The sequence below is a fragment of the Myxocyprinus asiaticus genome, chromosome 43, assembly GCF_019703515.2.
Source record: "Myxocyprinus asiaticus isolate MX2 ecotype Aquarium Trade chromosome 43, UBuf_Myxa_2, whole genome shotgun sequence".
Lineage (NCBI taxonomy): Eukaryota > Metazoa > Chordata > Actinopteri > Cypriniformes > Catostomidae > Myxocyprinus > Myxocyprinus asiaticus.
In genome coordinates this window covers 34,816,735-34,834,073 of record NC_059386.1, presented here as the reverse complement: position 1 = coordinate 34,834,073, position 17,339 = coordinate 34,816,735, and the positions used below count along the sequence as shown (strand labels likewise).

Below are 17,339 nucleotides of genomic sequence, written 5' to 3'. Positions count from 1 at the left end.
TCTTATGATGTATTCTAATTTTTTGAGATGCATCTGTATTACACACAAAATCATAATATTTTATTAATAAAATTTGAAATATAATTTTAAAAATAACTATTTAATACAATAGTGAAGACTATATTTTTTTTTAATGGGCTTGGACCATCAAAATGGAACTGATTCAGTAAAATTAATGTGCATTTAGATTTTTGCTGCAATTCACCCAGATATTACATACAGTGTCTGACATAAAATGTTCCATTTGATGCTATTTGTTTGATTAACCTCCTGATACCAGAGCGTGACTGCTGTGTGCATTTTTTATTTGTAACTAGTAGCCCTTAATAAACATAATAAATAATAATAAAAAAAAAAACATTCTAGAGCAAATATTTTTACTAAAAAAAATTATTTTATTTTTACATTTTAAAATAATATCAAGCTTTAGAAAAAAAAATGTCATCAGATTATTTATTGTATTTCCAGACGTGTTGGTTATTCATGTTTTTGAGATATTACAGACAATACATAAGATATTAGCATAATTAATTCTGATTCAAAGTATCATCCAATCACTGTCAATCATGTTCAAATAAAATGATACATTATAAATTCTGAATCTATGTACTGATTATCATTGTCACATGTCTGTCAAACATGTTGAGTGATCCAAACATCATCTGCAGCCTGAAACTGAACTTTTGATCAGATTTTAGGAGTGAATGCACTTAACTGCATAGAGAGCTATAGGATGCTCCCTTGCTCCCTATTTAGTGAATGACTTAACCACCAGTGTGCTGTCTGTCTGCATTGGTCTCAGAACAGTTTGAAATGCACCTTATTTTCATCCTAACTCCATATAAAACCTCTGAAAGCAACATTTTCAGCTTTTGGATGAACTCATTGATTCTCAGTGTGATAATATACAGTGAACATACTGTAGGAATTGAAAGTTATTCATAATAACTAACATGTTTTTTCAACTTTTGAGAGAATAATGTCCCAAAATCCACATATGTGGACATGTTTATCAGGGCACTGACGTGTGAAAAATGAATGAATTTTTTAAAGTGGCATATCAAACGAAACTATAGACACTACTCTTTATAGCTAAACAGGTTTCATTGAAAAAACTTAATGAGGTTTCTTACCAGAGACACTTTTGTTGGTGCTGCACTAGTAGAAGCGCTTCACGGAAATCAACGGCATGCTGTTGTGTCATGTGACTCGGTGCTCCAGAAGTTTAACCCTTAAATGACAGTCTAGAGTCTTGTGAATGGTATTCAGTCAGTTTAAATTCATTTAAATTATGTGTCATGTTTAGCGAATCTAAAGGGGTCACACGGGGTTAATCGAAAAAAGCCTGTTAGTGTAATAATGCTACTGAAAAAAGTTAGTAGTGTCATTACTTTGTTATGCTGTTATATAGATTACATACTCATTAATAAAATACATTCATAACCCATTAGTCATTGTGTTTTTGTAGGTTGAGTACCAGGCTGGTTCTGGTGGCTGCCTCCTGCCTCAGAAGTATATGAATGATCTGGATGGGGCCCTGATTCCTGTCATCCATGGAGGAAGCTCCTGTGTCCCCCACCAGACCATGGACATGGAGTTCTTCTTCTACATCACTCAGAGCATTTGATGCTGGTGACTTATAAACGTTTTCTGGAGGCAGCCAATGGGACATTTTTGATCGAAGCCAATGAATTGCAGATGAGAAGAGACAGTCCCATATCTGATCATCTATCTGTGTGATCTGATTAGGTATGGACCGTTTGATGCATTTTAAAGGAAATAAAAAGGCACTTCACAGAAGTGGAAATGTTGTAGAGATCCTGGTACTTTAGATTAAAGCAGAGGTCTTGAATCGGTGTAAAAACAAAACATGGAAGACATAAGAACATCTTCAGTTTGTGTTGCAGGTATCTGTTAGTTGGATGCTGGTCAATGAATGTTAGTTTGAACACACATGGTAATGTCAGATATACCAAGAATTATAATAATTAATACTTGATTGCGCAGACAAGACAGCACATCAGAGCTTGTGATGCACTGCGTATATGTCTGTTTTTCCTGAGCAGGAATCGCAAATCTGCGGTGCTTTTTGTCCATCGGTCATCATTTATCGTTAATGTATGAAGTCGCTTCATATGGGCTGATGAATCCATGTGAAGATTTTGTGTACTGATTATTGTACTTTCTAAGTACAGCATCCTATGGTTGGTCATTTTTCTCGGTTTGTAAAACATATTGAGGGTAGGACAGACCTTGGATTGATTGTTTAAATCATATAGATGAAATCATCTGCTAATTTGATTAAGCTTTTATTAAGCTTAAATTCTATTTTTGGAACAGTTCCACATGGTGACTAAAAGTGATATTTTTGATAGGGCTTTTGAAATTAATTTTTGCAAAACGTCTGCAATTATAGCCCAAAACCGTTGATTTTAATCTGCAGCTCATTCGAGCGCATATCTCGTTATCATGCTTCTGGAAAGATTGATGGTTGTTCGTTTCAAACCGCGTATTAAGAAACGAACAACAACAAAAAAAAAAAGAGTACAGAATAAGATGACAGTTCTGCATTAACATTTATATATTTATTCACATACTACTGCATTGATTACCTGGATGTTGTCAAGAAAAATGCAGGTCATATTTCACCCCAAAATTCACAAAATTATGAAATTACATTTTGCATAAAGAAAATGAAGCCTATTTTTAGTCCAGAATTATTATTATTATTATTATTATTTGTGTTGATGCAGTACTTGTGCACCCCTCTATTCTCATTACTCTAATGTGGAAAAAATATTTTAAAGTACATTTGCAAAGTTCAGTTGTAAGTATCATGGTAGTATTTGTTGTAATTTTATTAATTCTGATTTTAATAAAAGAAAAAGCATTGTGTGCAAACAGGATGATTTTCTGAGAATGTAATGACAATTTGGGGGTTTAAATGTCACAATGCAAAATATCTTTATGGGCCTAAAATAAACTTTTTGTTTTCTTTTGGCAAAATATATATGTGAGTGACCCATTAGTTCATTTTACTGGAAAAAAATAATTAAAACCAACCATATATTAAAACTACAAATATGTGTATTATGACCAGCAAGGTACTGAAAAATCTTATGTGCCTTGAAAGTGAACAATGTGGAATGAAAAATAATTTTATCTCAACACATCCGAACAATTAATCTCCATTTCGTTTTTTATTAGTATTATTATTACTAAAATTTGGTCAAGCCAGTTAATGAGGCGGCCAAATATCTACACCATACTCCAAGCATTAAAGTATCTATAAGTATCTGTAACTTTAAAGGAGTTTGACAGATTCCAGAATCTTTTGAAAACACCTTCCTATGCTGGATGATATTGCTGAACTTTAGTAGCAGTTTTCTAAATGCAATAAAAGGTCATAAGGTTTTTCTTCATTTTAGTCCCTAATTGTGCGGTTCTTCAATTGTAAATTAGCTTAAAAATGAAAAACATTCTTTTTTTATTATTTTTATTTATTTATTTATTTTTTCAGGTGAATTATGGTTGTTGATGCCAAGTTTCTAAAATCATCCAGTTTCATGTGCTGCTCAACGAAAATCTAAATTAAATTCATTAATTTAGAAAATGCACTTTTACTGTTGTTACTGAAACAAAAGACAGGACAAGCGATTGTTCATTATTTTTATTTCATTTTTGTTCATCATAGTGATAAAACAATATAAACAGTGATGAATCAGTTTATTTGATATTTTGTCTTGCTTATTTAAATAACCTGAAGGCTTCTATACTTCTTTTACAGACCAAATACAAATAAGTAACAAATACAAATGTACTTAAAATACAGATTATTGTGATTAAATGTATTTGAAATGAGTTTAGCATTTTATAGGCATCTCAGATCTGCTCCCATATATTTGGGCTTAGTGGAATTTTTTGGAATTTAAATTATTTTCTCACTGTTATTGATTAATTAAAATCATTACAATTAAAGTATTTCTATGCTTTACATAAAGCTCTTAAAATGTACCAGTTTGCATAATGTATATCTATTTATTCATGAAAACCAGATTTATTTGATGAATTATCTGGTATGGGACCTAAGTATATTCTTCAAAACAACATTCATTTCTAATATGTATCTCATGTAGAATAAAATTTGTATAAATATGCATAATCATTGTCATGCTAATTTATTAATAACATTATTCATTTATGTTGTTGTTATAGAGGATGTTAATGATTGCGTTTCCATAGCAATTGTACCAAAATGGTTGTTGAACCATAATAATGGTTGTAGTTTTAATTTTTTACTGAATTTTTAACATCAAGCACAAATTACAAGCAAAGGTATGTGCTCTATAAAAGGACTCTACAAATGTATGTTGGCAAGCCATTTTTCTATGGCAACCACCTGTGAAATTGTTTATTTTGAATTGTCATTGCCGTTTAATCAATGTTCGCTTTGTTTCTAGAGGAAGTTGTCTCCACTGATGCACAACTGAAGCATGGACATTTTAGACTAGACACAAAATTATTTGTTCAGAGTCTCAGACGCCAGCAATTAATTAGTCTTTTAGATGCAACCGTTTAATGATCAGTGACCAAACATTTCCGTAAAGTCACCAAGTCGTTTGAGCTGCTTGGTTTGCATAGAGTGCCTCCTCAACAGCATCCTCCTGGTCTTTGCATCCTTGGGAAAACCTGCAGGAGCTGAAGGAATGCAGGGCTTTGTCCCTGCTGCTACGCCACAAACGGCTTTGTTGATGCCACTTGAATTTCTGGTTTTCCAGTAATGTTTGGGATTGTGGCATGCTGGTTTAACGGCGGAAGGAAGCTGTCTCGAGGATAGAAGATGGGATCCAGTAGCGCCCCAGAACCGCGACACTCCAAGCTGATTGTTTTTCTCATGTGCGGGTGTGTCAATGACATGTTCTCGAGATCCTCTGGAGCCTACCAAAGTAGGAGAACAAGACTTGACAAGCTTTCTCTTCTCCACCTGCCCTTTACAGTCTTCTAGAGAGTTGGCAATTATCACCGAGAGTTGGGAATCTGAGCTGTAGTGATCCATTCCAAGTTTCTTTCTCTGGATTATATTTTGGAGATTGGAAACTGCCAGATTTATCAGGGAATTGTCATGGATCCTTGGAAGCCTCTGCACTGCTTTTGCAATGAAGATTGGGATGGGAAAGAGAGTGCAGGGAAGATAAGCTATCAAAGGACATGTTTTGACACAGTACACCTTCTGTTCTGAACCCTTCACCATTGTTAAAGTTATCTTGTGGCTTACAGCTTGACTCAAACATTTGGCTTCTTTCAGATCAACACTGCAATGTTTCGAAAGTGGCCTATTACCGAAAGCCATTCTGTTCATTCTGGAAGTAATCTCCTCTTCTGGTGTAATGTCAGGAAGTTCCTCACTAGGAGAGGTCTTTTTTTGTGAGCTGTTGGACCAGTAAAGGCTGAGGGAGCTTCAACCATGGCTCGGAGTGTAGTCTTTGAAGATGATGGAGCTTGTTCAAGTGACTATGTACTAGAGATGCTGGTGGGAAGGAGATGTTGGCTGGAAATTTGTCATGCTTTGGAGGTCCTGGAAGGAGAACATATGCTCTGTAGGGCAGGAGGAAATGGTCTCCTGTGGTGATGTACTGAAAAGAATATCAAATGAAGGAGCACAGTGACCAGTCGAGGAATGTAGCTTGTCCCATTGTTCCACCGTTGCAAGTGGAGGAATGGATAGATACTGCTTCGCCGTTTGCCTTCCACATGCTAATTTGACAGAGAGAGAGAGAGAGCGTAAAACCAAAGACAGAAAACATTGTAACTTAAAATAACCTTGACTCTGAAGAACTTCAGATACACATTTGGACCCTTACAGGTTTGAGAGAATGTATACTTATGCAAACTATTTTAAAGAATTTGATAGATCGCAGAAGTAAAACTTTTAATATCTTATTTTTAAGAGGGTCCAGTCATAAGACTATAAATATATCACCAGCATACTGTAAATTGGAGAATTTCATAAAATTTATCAAGAACATGTCCAGGTCATATTTCACCACAAAGTCAGAAGAAACAAATAAGAAGTTATATTTTGCTTGATGAAAAACATTATTGACATCATTTTAATGACAATTAATCACATTTTCCCCCTGAATGCTTAATGCTAAAGTGTCAAATCTAACTGGTTGACCTTACTTTGATTTTTCAAGGCAATCGGTTTGCATGCTTTTTCTAAGTAAACATAACTTAAACTGAACTTAATTTCATTGTTTTTTCAAAATTGTATTCATAGATGAGTTGCTTGTAACTACATAGTTAATGTTACTTATAACATTAACTATGTAGTTACAAGCAACTCATCTATGAATACAATGGGGTTTTTTTTCCAAGTAAACTGAACTTAATTTAAGTAACATTAACTAGTTACAAGCAACTCATCTGTGATTAAAATATCATTTAAGTAAACTGAACTTATTTTAACTAGTTACAAGCAACTCATCTCTGATTAAAATGTCATTGTTTTTTTCAAGTACAATTAACTTGTTTTAAGTAACTAGCTACAAGCAACTCATCTGTGATTAAAATATCATTGTTTTTAAGTAAACTGAACTTGTTTTAAGTAACTAGTTACAAGTAAGCAACTCATCTCTGATTAAAATATCATTGTTATTTTTTTCCAAGTAAAATTAACTTAATTTTTTAAGTAACATTTAATAGTTACAAGTAAAGAACTAATCTGTATCATTGTTTTTATAGAATTATTTAAATTGCGTTATAAGCACGTCTTGTACAGTATAAGGGGAATTATGTCTGGACTCTAGGTTAACATATGGCTTGTTGGATTCTACTCAGTACTTCTTAGTACACATAAATATGTACTTTTGTTAAGTACTGTTGAGTAAAGAACAATGACCTTAAATGAACAGGCTCCAAGTTCACCAGAGGTAACACTAATCACGCTAATGATGACTTCACACAAATCACAACTATCAACCAGCTGCAACAAAACAATGACAATAGTCACAATAATTAAAACTATATACATTTTTAAAACAATTATTAATTTTCTACTTAATTACCCTTGTTTTGAGCAAACATACATAATTTATTCAAGTGCAAGAGCTTATGGGTATTCCACACAGCTGCAGTTTTGTACTTAATAATTTTGAGTTAGTACTACTCGAAGCCAAAGTTTAAAGAATGTATATATTTGAGTTATGATTCCAAAATGTGACATTTTAAGTACTGTTTTTTAGGACCACTTAAATGTTTTTATTAATGACAACTATAGGAATTAGAAAGTAACAGTAACTTAATTAAAACTAGTAAGAATAGTAAAAAATTAAGCTTAAGTTTTGTAAACTTAATAAAATAGTACAAATTTATTGAGACCCATGTTTTAGTCATGCAACCCTTATCAGAAAAATGCCTGATGAAGGTTGCATGACCAAAACGTTGCTGCATCAGTACATTTTTTTATATTTTTCTAAATCAACAGCAGTTTGCAATTCGAGACGTGTCTAAACTGTTTCCATCAACTTTGCTCTGTAACTCATGAATTGCATGACAACCACTATATTGCCAAAAGTATTCGCTCACCCATCCAAATAATTGAATTCAGGTGTTCCAATCACTTCCATGGCCACAGGTGTATAAAATGAAGCACCTAGGCATGCAGACTGCTTCTACAAACATTTGTGAAAGAATGGGCCGCTCTCAGGAGCTCAGTGAATTCCAGCGTGGTACTGTGATAGGATGCCACCTGTGCAACAAGTCCAGTCGTGAAATTTCCTCGCTACTAAATATTCCACAGTCAACTGTCAGTGGTATTATAACAAAGTGGAAGCGATTGGGAATGACAGGCCACGTAAAATGACGGAGCGGGGTCAGCGGATGCTGAGGCGCATAGTGCGCAGAGGTCGCCAACTTTCTGCAGAGTCAATCGCTACAGACCTCCAAAGTTCATGTGGCCTTCAGATTAGCTCAAGAACAGTGCGTAGAGAGCTTCATGGAATGGGTTTCCATGTCCGAGCAGCTGCATCCAAGCCATACATCACCAAGTGCAATGCAAAGCGTCGGATGCAGTGGTGTAAAGCATGCCGCCACTGGACTCTAGAGCAGTGGAGACGCGTTCTCTGGAGTGACGAATCACGCTTCTCCATCTGGCAATCTGATGGACGAGTCTGGGTTTGGCGGTTGCCAGGAGAACGGTACTTGTCTGACTGCATTGTGCCAACTGTGAAGTTTGGTGGAGGGGGATTATGGTGTGGGGTTGTTTTTCAGGAGCTGGGCTTGGCCCCTTAGTTCCAGTGAAAGGAACTCTGAATGCTTCAGCATACCAAGAGATTTTGGACAATTCCATGCTCCCAACTTTGTGGGAACAGTTTGGGGATGGCCCCTTCCTATTCCAACATGACTGCGCACCAGTGCACAAAGCAAGGTCCATGAAGACATGGATGAGCGAGTTTGGTGTGGAAGAACTTGACTGGCCTGCACAGAGTCCTGACCTCAACCCGATAGAGCACCTTTGGGATGAATTAGAGCGAAGACTGCGAGCCAGGCCTTCTCGTCCAACATCAGTGTCTGACCTCACAAATGCGCTTCTGGAAGAATGGTCAAAAATTCCAATAAACACACTCCTAAACCTTGTGGAAAGCCTTCCCAGAAAATTTGAAGCTGTTATAGCTGCAAAGGGTGGGCCGACGTCATATTAAACCCTATGGATTAAGAATGGGATGTCACTTAAATTCATATGCGTCTAAAGGCAGATGAGCGAATACTTTTGGCAGTATAGTGTATCTACAAACTAAAGGACAAACATATGGCAGTAACATAAAATGAATTAAAGTTTCTATATACCAAACAGGGAGGAACTCTTATATGCCCTGAAAAAAAAAAAAAAAAAAAAAAAACCTTGTGAAAGGACAGCTGTATTTCCTGTCCTTTTTTCATCATTCTCCTGAAATAATGGAGTTTATCCATCTGTGGCTGGTCTAATAATTGCTCCCTGTTCGCATTTGAAAGGAGCTGTAGTCAGGTGGATTAAAAGGTGAGATGGCATAGTTTCAGTCCACTTTCAATGCCATCTCCATGACAACCAGTGAAATAAAGAAACTGTGCATACAGTATGTGTATTGATCACATGTTTGACTACTAAGTCACTGTTAACTTACACTTTATGGCTTGCCTCTGATTATTTGAGAAATAGTCACAAATTAGTCTCAAAAATGGATTTAGGGTCACTTCACATTTACAGCACATATTTAAACATTTGAAATGCATGCAGAATAAATGACAATATCTAAGGAGTCTAACAGATAAACTGTGTCCCCATCAATGCTCAACCAAATGTGCAACTTGGATAGACGTTTTGTCGTCCCTGCTGATTGCTAATTAACTTTGCAGGTTAGTCTATGGTGATTTTATAGTGATTAGTTTGTTATTTATATGTCTAAAAGTTACAAGACCACCTCCCTATAAAGAACCCTTCATATAATTACATATGCTAATTTACAGGAGTAATTACAGCATCATCAGTTGATGCCACTGGAAAGCATCTGCTCGCCTCTGTAAAAAGGATGTCATTTTGTAAAGTTTTTAAAAATACACTCCAAAAAAATAGTATTTTTGTTTTGCTTTCCATGCAGTAAATATGTCTAAACATCCTTAAAAGGAGGGGGGACTCCCTGCTGAAAACCAAACAAATAATATAATAATTACATAATAAATTAATAACCGCTTGCTTGTTCTGAACAAAATAGGTGTTGTTTTAAAGTTTACAATCTGGACTTTATAATGCATGTTACCAGCTGATCCTACCAGTTCTTAAGTAATGCTTTTTAATTGGCTGACAAATAGAACTGTTTCGTTCTCATAATATGCAAATTTGTCATCACAACAATTATATTCAGAGTTGGTAAAATCATAAAAAAGGTGAAATTGCCATGTTTTATATATCGTTGGAAAGGTATCGATCTGTAGAATGCATTGAGCAAATTTGTTTAACTCCGAGGCCAAATTGAAGTGAGTTTTAGTGTATGAAATTCCAACTGACACATAATAAACAGGAGTGTCTTTTTGTCATGTTTTTCCTTATTACTTCCTGAAACATACATATAATATAGACATTGACATATTGTTACTTACAGCAGACTATCCTGATTCAAACGAGCCCAAACACAACATAATATGATGAGTAGATCTTGAAATATTCCTCAAAGAGTGTACATGGAAAGATGATGCACAAAAGGGCGCTCAATAAAGTGTGTGTGTGTGTGTGTGTGTGTGTGTGTGCGCGCACATCCACATATGTGCTCATCTATAGGACTGGGATGCTCCTGAACACTTAATATTTCTGTATTTTGTAGTCTAAACCATTCATTTCCAATGGGCGGTCAGTTTTGACCGGAAACACAACAAGTGTAACAAAGTGAAATAAAATTTAAAAAAATGTAAAGATTATGGTACAATTTTTTTGTGTGTTTTCAGAGTGAACAAATATGTGAACAAAGTCAAGGAATTTTATTCCAATTTGATTAAGTGGAAAATAAGTCGTCCGTGTTTAAATGACCAGAACACAACATAAGGGTTAAAAGACACAAAATTATTTAGGATTAGATTTGTTTTCAGGCCATATATTTTATAGACAACATTAAGATTTAGAAATATACATTTAGTTTGTATATTGTAGACACCTCACAAAGTTTTGTTAGATCTGTGCATAAAACAATAAAAACAATACACTGCTATACCATTATGGACCAGTATTTTTTGTCATGGAATATTAAAATTGTCCAATTCTCATTTAGCCTTTTCTGATGTCCTTTAGCTCCTGTCCCTCTAATTTAACAAGCAAAATATCTCATTTTCATATCAGTCTTCTCTATTTCAATGTTCTATGCCTTTATATATATATGTGTGTGTGTGGCTGCATTACACACATGTGACTGTTAACCATGAACCTGCATCATCACAGTGGACAGTCTAATTGTTTAGTGATTGCCACGGGAACTATTCAACTTTCTTTTCCAGGAAACGGAGTGGCATTAGTGAATGTTTTATTTGCACTCAGACACTATCTGCTCATAGATTGATTTTCATGACAAATGACGTACAAAGACACACACATGTGAAATCCACATTATGACCATTTTTCATTTTTCATTTTCATTTTGATTGTTTATTGCCACAAGAGGGCACTCCAAGAGCACTTTTAACACTTCTATTTTTTGGTTGAGGGCATGGTAAAAATATTTAGTTTTAATTTATTCATTTATTTAATCTAAACTTTCTGGACTTCAATTTTTCATAATAATAGTATGTAAAACCCCAGTTATGAAGAGAATATGTTCTTTTGTTGCATTAAAAGGCTGTGATACCTGCTCCATTTATTAATCACAAATAAATGCTCTCATTTAAATCAAACTTTATACGTGGGATCATGTGTCCATATTTCAGTTTATGAAGGAGCTAGATTTGTACATTTTTATAAGAATATGTGCAGGGTTGGGAAGTTTACTTTCAAAAAGTATTCCGCTACAGATTACAGAATAAATGCTGTATAGTGTCATTTGTAACATATTCCATTATATTACTCAATGTCAGATTACTTCTTCAGCACTGGGAATTTTTTTAAATAAAGAAAATTCAGTTTTATTAAAATAAAATAAAAATCTCTGAAAACAGCCTAAATATCTAATGCAGTTTTGTTACTCAAGTAAATTAATATTGTTTTAAGGATTTAGATATTTTTACAGAAAAACAATATTTAATTCTCATTAAGAATAAGATTTTTGCAGTACATCTTTGCTCTAAAATCAAAGGTCTTACTAGAGAAAAAAAAAAAAAGTTATGCTCCAACGTGCATTTTTGTCGTTCATTATAATATTTAATCGCACCTGGTAACAGATGCATGTAAATGCAAGAAATATAATTTTAGCTTAGCATAAAGCTAAATGTTCACATGACAGTTTACACAAGGTTAACTAAACTCAGCAAAAATAGGAACCTCGTCTCACTTTCAACTGCTTTTATTTTCAGCAAACTTGACGTGTAAATATTTGTATGAACATTTAAAGATTCAACAACTAAGACATAAACTGAAGTTTCACAGACATGTGACTAACAGAAATGGAATAATGTGTCCCTGAACAAAGGGTACAGTCAGTATCTGGTGTGGCCACCAGCTGCATTAAGTACTGCAGTGCATCTCCTCCTCATGGACTGCACCAGAGATGTTACCCCACTCTTCCACCAAGGCACTTCCTGGACATTTCTGGGGGGAATGGCCCTAGCCCTCACCTTCCGATCCAACAGGTCCCAGACGTGCTCAATGGGTTGAGATCCGGGCTCTTCGCTGTCCATGGCAGAACACTGACATTCCTGTATTGCAGGAAATCACGCACAGAACGAGCAGTATGGCTGGTGGCATTGTCATGCTGGAGGGTCATGTCAGGATGAGCCTGCAGGAAGGGTACCACATGAGGGAGGAGGATGTCTTCCCTGTAACGCACAGCGTTGAGATTGATGACCGACGATGCTGTGACACACTGCCCCAGACCATGACGGACCCTCCACCTCCAAATCGATCCCGCTCCAGAGTACAGGCCTCGGTGTAACGCTCATTCATTCGACGATAAACGTGAGTCTGACCATCAACCCTGTTGAGACAAAACCACAACTCGTCAGTGAAGAGCACTTTTTGGCAGTCCTGTCTGGTCCAGCGAAGATGGGTTTGTGCCCATAGGCGATGTTGTTGCCGGTGATGTCTGGTTAGGACCTGCCTTACAACAGGCCTACAAGCCCTCAGTCCAGCCTCTCTCAGCCTATTGCGGACAGTCTGAGCACTGATGGAGGGATTGTGCGTTCCTGGTGTAACTCGGGCAGTTGTTGTTGCCATCCTGTACCTGTCCCGCAGGTGTGATATTCAGATGTACCGATCCTGTGCAGGTGTTGTTACACGTGGTCTGCCACTGTGAGGACGATCAGCTGTCCTTCCTGTCTCCCTGTAGGCTATCTTAGGCATCTCACAGTACAGACATTGTAATTTATTGCCCTGGCCACATCTGCAGTCCTCATGCCTCCATGCAGCATGCCTAAGGCACGTTCACGCAGATGAGCAGGGACCCTGGGCATCTTTCTTTTGGTGTTTTTCAGAGTCAGTAGAAAGGTCTCTTTAGTGTCCTAAGTTTTTATAACTGTGACCATAATTGCCTACCATCTGTAAGCTGTTAGTGTCTTACCGTCCGTTCCACAGGTGCATGTTCATTCATTGTTTATGGTTCATTGAACAAGCATGGGAAACATTGTTTAAACCCTTTACAATAAAGATCTGTAAAGTTATTTGGATTTTTACAAAATTATCTTTAAAATACAATGTCCTGAAAAAGAGACGTTTCTTTTTTTGCTGAGTTTATTTCTGCTGCTCCAAACATACTTCAAATCCCCCCAGAGTGTACACAACCACATCCTTTTCTGATATTATGTGGATTCTGTTCATAGAATAGGCAGAAGATATGTTATCTGTAGCTTTCTGTTCAATGTTAAAGAATACATTGGTTAGCATTTCTTGTAAAAATACCCTAACTGCATAAAAAACATTGACAAGGCATGAAGTCGTGTATTTATTGGATTTATGTTTCATCTGTCAATGCGTTTCTAGCTGTTTTTTGTTAAGCTGTAGAAACACAATGTAGCTCCTTTATTAAGCTCCCAAGGGAAAGATCTTTAATGATGTCATATCCACCTTTTCACTCACAACAGTATGAACTTGTATGAATGAAACACATCTTAAGAAAGTGTTTCACCGCTCTTCAAATGCTCGGATTGCATCATTTATATGGATAAATGTTTTCCAACTGAATAGACTAAATATTAAATAAATGACAATAAAATGCAAAGTAATCTCAGTAATAAAAATACTTTTTGAAAGTAACTGTATTCTGATTATCAACTATTTAAATTGTAACTGTAGTGGAATAAAGTATTTTAAATATGTAATCCTGTTACATATATTCTGTTACTTCCCAACGCTGACTATAAGTGACCCCTAATCGTAATCATGAGTAATATGAATAGTGATGCTTGCCTAAGCACACACAACTAATAAAGTAATTAGCAAAATATAGCTGTTATTTTTCTTATAAATTTATGTGTTTTGACCTCAATGTAATTGATGTTCCATTTGCATGTGTTTGAAAACAAAACATCTAGAAACAGATTGCCATACTATCCCTATTTTACAGATTAATGAGTATGCCGCTCTTTTTGGGATTGACCGAAAAATAAGTAATCCCCTATAATCCCAGGGCTGCCCTTACCCTCTGAGGAAACACAGGTCACCACATTTTTTTGTGCACCACTTATTATTTTTTTAATCATTATAATAATTTATTTATATAAATAAATTAAGCAAAAGGTGCTTCACAAAACAAAATTAAAAACACACACAGTAAAACCCAACACATTCACATAGTAATAAAAACAGGTCTATAAAAATGAGTTTTTAAACGAGACTTAAAAACAGTCACAGATTAAGCAGATCTAATATCCCAGGGAAGGCTGTTCCATAATTGTGCAGCCTTCACTAGAAATGCTCTATCACCTTTGGTTTTGTATCTGGATCTTGGAACAGCCAACAGTTCACGACAAGAAGATCTAAGCGGTCCCACTGTTTCATAAGGTCTTAAAAGTTCTGCTAAATTATCTGGCGCCAACCGATGTAATGCCTTATATGTAATTCATAAAATCTTAAAATCAACCCTGAAGTAAATTGGTAATCATTGTAAAGAAGCTGAAACTGCAGTAATATAATTAAAAGACCTTGTTTTTGTTAAAAGTTTAACTGCAGCATTTTGCACTGATTGTAGCCGTGCTAAAGTGCGTTGATTTAAAGTTCAGCAGTGCATTACAATAATCAAGGCAAGACAAAATAAAAGCATGAATAAGCTTCTGTGTATCCCTAAAACTCAAAACCTGTCTCACCTTGGAAATGTTCCTTAACTGATAAAAACTAGATTGAACTAATTTCCCGACGTGATATTTGAAATTTACAATTTACAATTCTCACCACATGCTGAATATTCGGGACCACCTGATTAAGTGCTGACTCAATCTGATTTTATTGTTAAACCATGACCGATTATGACAACCTCTGTTTTATCTGAATTTAACTGCAGAAAATTACATGCCATCCAATTTTTTTTAAATCTAATATACACTCTTGAAGAACATTTAAACTAGACAGATCATTGGGATTCAATGATGTAACTGTAGGTCATCTGCATAGTAATGAAAATTAATGTTGTGTTTACGAATCACAGAACCAAGAGGTAACACAGTATATAGAGCAAACAAAACTGGCCCTAACACGGATCCTTGCGGAACACCACAATTTAAAGTTGAATAGGAGGACATATCATCTCCAACAGACACTACAAATTTCCTATTTGACAAATAGGAAACAAACCAGTCTAAAGCCACCCCAGATATTCCCACCCTTATCTTTAATTTATCAAACGCTGCAGTTAAATCAAGCAACACTAAAATGAAGCACTCTCCAGCGTCCTCCGCCTTCAGTAAGTCATTTGTCATCCTAAGAAGGGCAGTTTCTGGACTGTGATTTTCTCTAAAACCTGACTGATTTTTTTATAATGTTATCCTTCACTACCTCCAACATTTGCGTCGCTACTGCTTTCTCTATAATTTTTTAGATGAAAGATAGTTTTGAGATTGGTCTATAGTTATTTGTCACCAAAGGGTCTAATGGATGTTTCTTCAGAAGCGGTTGAACTATCGCAGTCTTTAACTCCTCTGGGACACATCCTGACACAAGCGTTTCACAGAAGGATTGTGCCATGAATTTGGCTGGTCATGTACCATGGTTTTACCATAGCATTATTTGTAGTACCTTATATAGTACCATATGGTATTTATGTGGCACTCTATTATATATGGTATATACTATATATTTATATACAGTAAATAGCATGTATTTATATGGTAATTATTCAGTACCATGGTATTGCCAACATCCCAATGTAGATCAATTTCATTATTTTATTACATTTTATATTTCATTCTTTTACGTGACAGTCTATAGATTTCACTGCCCAGTAATTGTATAATAATCGTATATTATTTCTTAGTCACCATCAGAAGGCATACATCACAATAGTTATACAGTGTGAACTGCATCATAACTTTTTAAATGCATAGGCCTAATTTAGCAAATGATAACATCTACAAATTTACATTAAACACAAATAATAAAACTAGAAAGCACCCTACTTTAAATGAGTTGAAAACATGGTGAAGAACAGTCACATTGAATTGATGGTTAATTGAAACGAACCATTCGCTGCTTTAATCTCCACTTTCACTTCCACATTCTTCCGCTTTTTTCTTCCGAATTTTGCGATTCACATTTTTAGCACATAACACCACCTACTGAGCTGGTAGGATCATTTTTTAGTACAAAAGACTTAAATATGTCCATGTCTTCAATAGCGATATGATAGGTGTTGGTGAGAAACAGATCAGTATTTGAGTCCTTTTTTACTAATAATTATCCTCCGTGCCCAACAGGTGGCAATATGCACATAAAATGTGAATCACATAAAATGCGAATCGCCAAAAATAAAAGAAGATTGTGAAAGTGGAGATATACCCTTGTACTGTCTCAGTATGTACTGTTTTTGATGAGAAACGCACTTCTTGGCCGCTAAAACAGTACATTCTTTAGGTATGCGAGAGGCAGTATGAATAAAATTCAGACATACTAACATCCAGGAACGTATGCATGGTCCCGTGATCAGAATATATGACGTGACAACAACCGTGAAAATGACCCACTCAAGTTCGGTTAAACAAGTGCCATTTAAGCACAATGAGCAACGTTCTTTGTGTATACATCCCCGCGGTTCTCCGCCATTTGTTTTAAATCCAGCGTTTGAACGTGACGTCATTCACGTGACGTTGATGCATTGTGGGATAGGAAAGTGTTCAGCCGATCCACACTTTGGATTCCCGCCAGAAGTAGTAGGTCATCCAGGCATTTCTCGCTATGGATTCAGACATACTAATCCACTGGCATACTGTTTTTGGCATACTATATAGTAGGGAAGTATGGATATTCGGATGCAGGGTTAGAGTAAAAAAAGGACTGAAATATTGATCTATTTCTCACCCACACTTATCACTTATCGCTTCAGAAGACATGGATTAAACCACTGGAGTCGTATGGATTACTTTTACACTGCCTTTATGTGCTTTTTTGAGCTTCAAAGTTCTTTCCACCATTCACTTGCATTGAACGGACCTAAAGAGCTGAAATATTCTTCTAAAATTCTTCA

General features: G+C 35.7%; 1 protein-coding gene and 1 pseudogene across 2 annotated transcripts in view; one reads left to right on the top strand and one right to left on the bottom strand.

The window, feature by feature from the left end:
• The window catches only part of zfyve16 (zinc finger, FYVE domain containing 16), a 42,927-nt gene extending 38,771 nt beyond the window's left edge, over positions 1 to 4,156 (top strand). For both annotated transcript variants that reach the window (XM_051685097.1, XM_051685096.1), the window contains exon 18: positions 1,469 to 4,156. In XM_051685097.1, the coding sequence (XP_051541057.1) occupies positions 1,469 to 1,627 (159 nt within the window). In that variant the 3' untranslated portion in view covers positions 1,628 to 4,156. The remainder of the gene's footprint in view (positions 1 to 1,468) is intronic.
• A 426-nt stretch (positions 4,157 to 4,582) lies between these two features.
• On the bottom strand, positions 4,583 to 16,788 carry LOC127433588 (ankyrin repeat domain-containing protein 34B-like; annotated as a pseudogene).
• Between the last annotated feature and the right edge of the window lie 551 nt (positions 16,789 to 17,339).